The following is a 6,115-nucleotide window of genomic DNA, read 5'->3' on the forward strand; positions in this document are numbered from 1 at the left end:
TGGGTTATAACCTATTACTGTCTTTAATTTTGATGCTCAAGATTGTCTCAGATTTGGCCATTGGGAGCCCTTCAAGCTGGTTCCTATTTTCTATTTACATTTTTTTTTTTTTTTTTTTGAGAGACAGAGTCTCACTCTGTCACCCAGGCCGGAAGGCAATGGCACAGTCATACCTTACTGCAACCCTTGCCTCTCAGGCTCAAGCAATCCTCCCACTTGAGCCTCCCGAGTAGCTGGGACTACAGATGTGCGCCAGCCACCACGCCTGTGTACTTTTAAAATTTTTTTTGTAGAAACAGGGTTTTGCTGTGTTGCCCAGGCTGGTCTCGAACTCCTAGGCTTAAGTGATCCACTCACCTTGGCCTCCCAAAGTGCTGGGATTCCAGACGTGAGCCCCCGTGCCCAGCCTCCATCATTCTCTTAAGTGTATCCTTGCTTTTGGCACAATGAGATGCTCCAGATTCATCGCAAACCTTTTCTGCACCAGTCCTGGAATCAGCCATTTCTCCAAGGAGTCCTGATTTCTTTTAGTGGAGAATGGTATTTAGAATCCAAGATCTGGACACTAGATGTGCCTATTGCTATTGGGGCCTCATTGCTTCTAGGCCCTCTCAGCAGACAGAACTAGAAAATGCACGTCTGTATGCAGAGACACAAACATGCACGTGTATATCTGTGCTTCCAGATGCACATTCATGCACGTCTTTCTTTGTCCCTCCTTCTTTCCCTCCCTGCCTCTCTTTCTGTTTCTCCTCCCTGTCTTCTACCTACCTACCCACCTATCTTGAAAACCTTGAGTTCATAGCTGCCTCCTATTGCAGTCTAGCCCCCTTTCCATATCTGTAACTCCTTTCTCTTACAGTAAGAAACCCAGCTCCCATTATCTACAAGATATTTATTTTCTTAATCCTGAAATACACAGAAAGTAGTCTGAGAATTGCTGACTCTTATCTCTGTGAAAATTAATATTCATGGGTAGTTTTTTTGTCTTCCACTAGAGGGCAGCTAGTCAAAATACTCAAAGAGGCTTGGTTTGTTTTCTCCTTCATAACCTGGGTGGTTACGTGGATCATTTTAAATACAGTTTTGTTTGTTTGTTTGTTTATTTGTTTGTTTTTGAGGACGGGTACGGTGGTTCACTCCTGTAATCCCAGCACTTTGGGAGGCTGAGGCGGGAGGATCACCTGAGGTCAGGAGTTCCAGACCATCCTGGCCAACATGGTGAAACCCTGTCTCTACTGAAAATACAAAAAATTAGCCAGGCGTGGTGGCGGGCGCCTGTAGTCCCAGCTACTCGGGAGGCTGAGGCAGGAGAATGGCGTGAACCTGGGAGGCGGAGCTTACAGTGAGCTGAGATCGCACCACTGCACTCTAGCCCGGGCGACAGAGCGAGACTCTGTCTCAACAACAACAACAACAAAAAGCCGGGTGTGGTGGCACACGCCTGTAATCCCAGCTACCTGGGAGGTTGAGGCATGAGAATTGCTTGAATCCGGGAGACGGAGGTTGCAGTGAGCCTAGATTGTGCCACTGTACTTCATCCTGGGCAACAGAATGAGACTGTCTTTTTGACTCAAACAAACAAACAAATAAATAAATAAATAAATACAGTTTTTTGCATTTTGGTTTTATATTTAGGGATTCCCCCATCCTTGATTTTCTTTCTTTTAAAGTATATAAAACATTAACAATTCTAAAATGTTTCAACTATAATGGCTGGGCATAGTGGCTCATGCCTATAATCCTAGCACTTTGGGAGGCTGAGGCAGGAGGATCACTTGAGTCCAGGAGTTCGAGACCAGCCTGGGCACCATAGTGAGACCCCCCCATCTCTTAAAAAAAATTTTTTTTACCAAACCAACATGGCACATGTATACCTATGTAACAAACCTGTATGTTGTGCACATGTACCCTAGAACTTAAAGTATAATAATAATAAAATTTTTTTAAGTTTAAATTCTATATTATAGTCCCTTTTCTGTTACTATAGCAGAATACTACAGATTGGGTAATTTATAAAGAAGAGAAGTTTATTCCTCACAGTTGTGGAGACTGGGAGGTCCAAGAACATGACACCAGCATCTGGTGAGGGCCATCCCATGGTGGAAGGGAGGGCAGAAGTGAGTATGGGAGACAGAGAGATGAGATGGGGGCTGAGCTTCTCCTTTAACAGGAGCTCCCTCCCATGAAAACTGACCCACTCCTGTGGTGACCGCATTAATCCATGCCTCAGGGCTTCACCTTCACGCCCTTATCACCTCTCAATACTATTACCATGGCAATTAAGTTTCAACATGAGTTTTGGTGGGCACATTCAAATCATAGCACTGTACAAGTCTGGGCACAGCGGCTCATGCCTGTAATCTCAGCAATTTGGGTGGCCAAGGTGGGTGGATCACTTGAGGTAAGGAGTTCGAGACCAGCCTGGCCAACATGGTGAAACCCCGTCTCTACTAAAAATACAAAAATTAGCCGGGCATGGTGATGCATGCCTGTAATCCCAGGTACTTGGCAGGCTGAGGCAGGAGAATCACATGAACCTGAGAGGTGGAGGAGGTTGCGGTGAGCCGAGATCACACCACTGCACTCCAGCCTGGGCAAGAGAGTGAGACTCTGTCTCAAAAACAAAACAAAAACATAGCACTGTACAAAAAGGAGTATCCTGAGAAGTGCTGGTGACTTGACCGCTCTGATCTTCAAGAACCTCACCTGCAATACCAAGTTAACATTCACCGAGTTCATCCTCTGTGCCAGGCACTCTGCTATGTGCCTTCAATGCATTACCACATTAAAAAATTTTTCTTTTTTTTTTTTTTTCAAGATAATGCTGAGGCACCACATTTTAAATTGTAAAAACAGTCCTATAGCATAGGTTCTATTATGACTCCCATTTTACAGATGAGGACATTGAGGCTCTCCAAGGCCCCACAGTTAATTAGTAGAGCTGGAATGGAAGCCAGGTCAGCCTCGAGCCCACATTCTTATCTGGTCTTTGAAGGGTTGTTTGTGCCTGGCACAAAGTACATGTTCACCACTCCCAGCTTACCCCCATTCAGCCAGTTCTGCACATGCACAGTAACCAGATGGCCGGGGCGGTGAGGGGGGTGACTTTGTGCTGTGGCTATGCATCCCCCGCACCCCTCATGTTCTTCTGCCAGGAGAGTTCATGGAGAGCCTGCAGGACCCAGATCTGAATGTGCGCCGTGCGACTCTGGCTTTCTTCAACTCAGCTGTGCACAACAAGCCCTCGCTAGTCCGGGACCTGCTAGATGACATCCTGCCCCTCCTCTACCAGGAGACAAAGATCCGCCGGGACCTCATCCGAGAGGTGTGGAGCAGAGCTGGGGACCCTGGGGAAGCTGGGGGTGATGCCACCTCTCATGCCTCACTGGTAGGGCATTATTATCTCATCAGAGCAGGTGCTGGGGCCACATGCCTTGGGTCAAGTCCTGCCCTGACTCCCAGCCGTGAGACCCCAGCCAGGGCAACCTGATCATCTCTGAGCCTCAGTTACTCTTCGTGAGCACATGAGGGTGCTAACTGTGTCTGCATCGTAGGGTTGCTGTGGCAATTCGGTGAGTGAGGTCCTGTAAGTGTTTAGTACCACCGCAGGCGCACAACCAGCGCCCAGTAAATGTTGACGTTTGGCAGGTGTTCACTGAGCATCTGCACTGAGCCCAAGTGCCAGGACTTAGGGTTGAACTTGATTTGGTTTCTGCCACCAAGGAGCTCATCATGGCCCCCTAAAGGAGAGAGATGCCCACTCTGCTGATTACAGACAGCCCCCTCCTTACAATGGTTCAACTTTACAATGGTGCAAAAGCAGTAGCATTCAGCAGGCTCCTCACCTTATGATGGGATTGCCTCTGGAAACCAACTTATGATGGACCTATTGTGACATAATCCCATCATACACCAAGAATGCATTTAACTTAGAGCCCACCTGGTAAAGTAAGGATTCAAGGGGCAAAGGTTAAAGGTGATTTAATAAGTTTCAGCTATGGAATACTAGCAGCATTGAAGCCCTTTAAGCTGGGCTTTGAAGGGTGAAAAGGTGTTTACCATTAAAACAGGGCTTCATGGTTGAAAGCTTCAGAAAGGCCTGGGTGTCTTTTTTGTTGTTTTTTTGAGACAGGGTCTTGCTGTGTCACCTAGGCTGGAGTGCAGTGGCACAGTCACAGCTCACTTGCAGCCTCGACCTCCTGGGCCCAAGTGATCCTCCCACCTCAGCCTCCTGAGTAGCTGGGACTACAGGTGTGTACCACCACACCTAACTAATTTTTTGTATTTTTTTTGTAGAGATGGGGTTTCACCATGTTGCCCAGACTGGTCTCAAATTCCTCCTGCCTCAGCCTCCCAAAGTGCTGGGAGGACAGCCATCATGCCCAACCTACCTGGATTTTAAATTCCAGTTCAGCCACTTACAAGCAGTATATGCTTAACCTGTCCAACTCAGTTAATTAACCTGCCCAACTCAGTTTCCTCATCTGTTAAATGGGATCAATAATATTTATTTTTGCGATGGAGTCTCGCTCTGTCACCCAGGCTGGAGTGCAGTGGCACGATCTCAGTTCACTGCAACCTCCGCCTCCCTGGTTCAAGAGATTCTCCTGCCTCAGCCACCTGAGTAGCTGGGACTACAGGCATGTGCCACCACGCCCGGCTGATTTTTTTTTGTACTTTTAGTAGAGATGAGGTTTCACCATGTTAGCCAGGATGGCCTCAATCTCCTGACCTCGTGATCCGCCTGCCTTGGCCTCCCAAAATGCTGGGATTACAGGCGTGAGCCACTGTACCTGGCCAGTAACATTTACTTCTGATGGCATTTGTGATGCTTGAATGAAACGTCATCCATCAAGCACTCAGTACAGTGCCTACCACTCAGACAGTGCCTGCTCAGCGGATTATAAGAATAATTGTTCTTATTGCCACTATTATCACCAAGGGGAAAGGATACTGCAGGCTGAGCAAAGGCATGGAGACTTGAGAGTATAAGGCATGATTTGGGGCCGGTGTGCAGTGTGGAATAGAGATGTGGGGTTTATAGCAGAAACTAGAAGAGGTGTCCTTACACCCTGGGGCCATATCCCCAACCTTCATCCCTCCTGCAGGTGGAAATGGGTCCCTTTAAACATACAGTGGACGATGGGCTGGACGTGCGGAAGGCGGCCTTTGAGTGCATGTATTCACTGCTTGAGAGCTGCCTGGGCCAGCTGGATATCTGCGAGTTCCTGAACCACGTGGAGGATGGGCTGAAGGACCACTACGACATCCGGGTAAGACCAAGCCCCCTGCCAGATCTATGTGCCCCTGTACCAAGTGATAGTCAGGCACCACTGGGGCCATACTTATTTGTCCTTGCTCGCTACTCCAGGCACCCAGTGAAGATAGCTGCATTGTTGTTTTCTGATAAGAAAAGGAACCTGTGCCTCAGATACCTTTGGTGGGAGTCTACACTGGGCAGGCTCTTTGGAGGATGGTTTGGCAGCAACCAGAAAAAAAAAATTGTCCAGGTGTGGTGGCTCATGCCTGTAATCCTAGCACTTTGGAAGGCTGAGGCAGGAGGATGGCTTGAGCCCAGGAGGTTGAGGCTGCAGTGAAACGTGATCGCACCACTACACTCCAACCTGGGCAACACAGTGAGACCCTGTCTCAAAATAAAATAAAATAATTAATTAATTAATTAATTAATTAATTCCCAGATGAAACTTTTGACCCAGCAGGGCACTTTGAGCTGTGGAATACTAGCAGCACTGAGGAGCGGGCTGCATCTCTTCACGTTGTGACCTGAAAGAGCTCCAAGCCCCACTGTTGAGTGGCAAGAGCTAGTTCCAGAAGTCAGGGCCATTTTCTTACCAGAGAGAATGAGGCTGGGGCTGGTGGAACAGTGCAGAGACTTCAGTTTCTTCATTTTATATCTTTCTATATCATTTTTTAAAATTTTAAAGTTTATTCACATATATAATAGAAATCATTTCTAATTGTGGTGAAATATTAATAATACAAGTTACTATCTTCACTTTTTTTTTTTTTTTTTTTGAGACAGGGTCTTGCTCTGTTACCCAGGCTGGAGTGCAGTGGTATGATCTCAGCTCGCTGCAACCTCTGCCTCCCA

General features: G+C 47.2%; 1 protein-coding gene across 2 annotated transcripts in view; it reads left to right on the top strand.

The window, feature by feature from the left end:
* The window catches only part of CAND2 (cullin-associated and neddylation-dissociated 2 (putative)), a 38,835-nt gene that overhangs the window by 25,593 nt on the left and 7,127 nt on the right, over positions 1–6,115 (top strand). The window contains exons 12-13 of one of the 2 annotated variants that reach the window (XM_011952342.1): positions 3,159–3,328; positions 5,112–5,276. In XM_011952342.1, the coding sequence (XP_011807732.1) occupies positions 3,159–3,328; positions 5,112–5,276 (335 nt within the window). The remainder of the gene's footprint in view (positions 1–3,158; positions 3,329–5,111; positions 5,277–6,115) is intronic. The other variant, XM_011952343.1, reaches the window with a different exon arrangement.

This window comes from Colobus angolensis, unplaced genomic scaffold (genome assembly GCF_000951035.1).
Source record: "Colobus angolensis palliatus isolate OR3802 unplaced genomic scaffold, Cang.pa_1.0 Scaffold34, whole genome shotgun sequence".
In the NCBI taxonomy this organism is placed as follows: Eukaryota; Metazoa; Chordata; class Mammalia; order Primates; family Cercopithecidae; genus Colobus; species Colobus angolensis.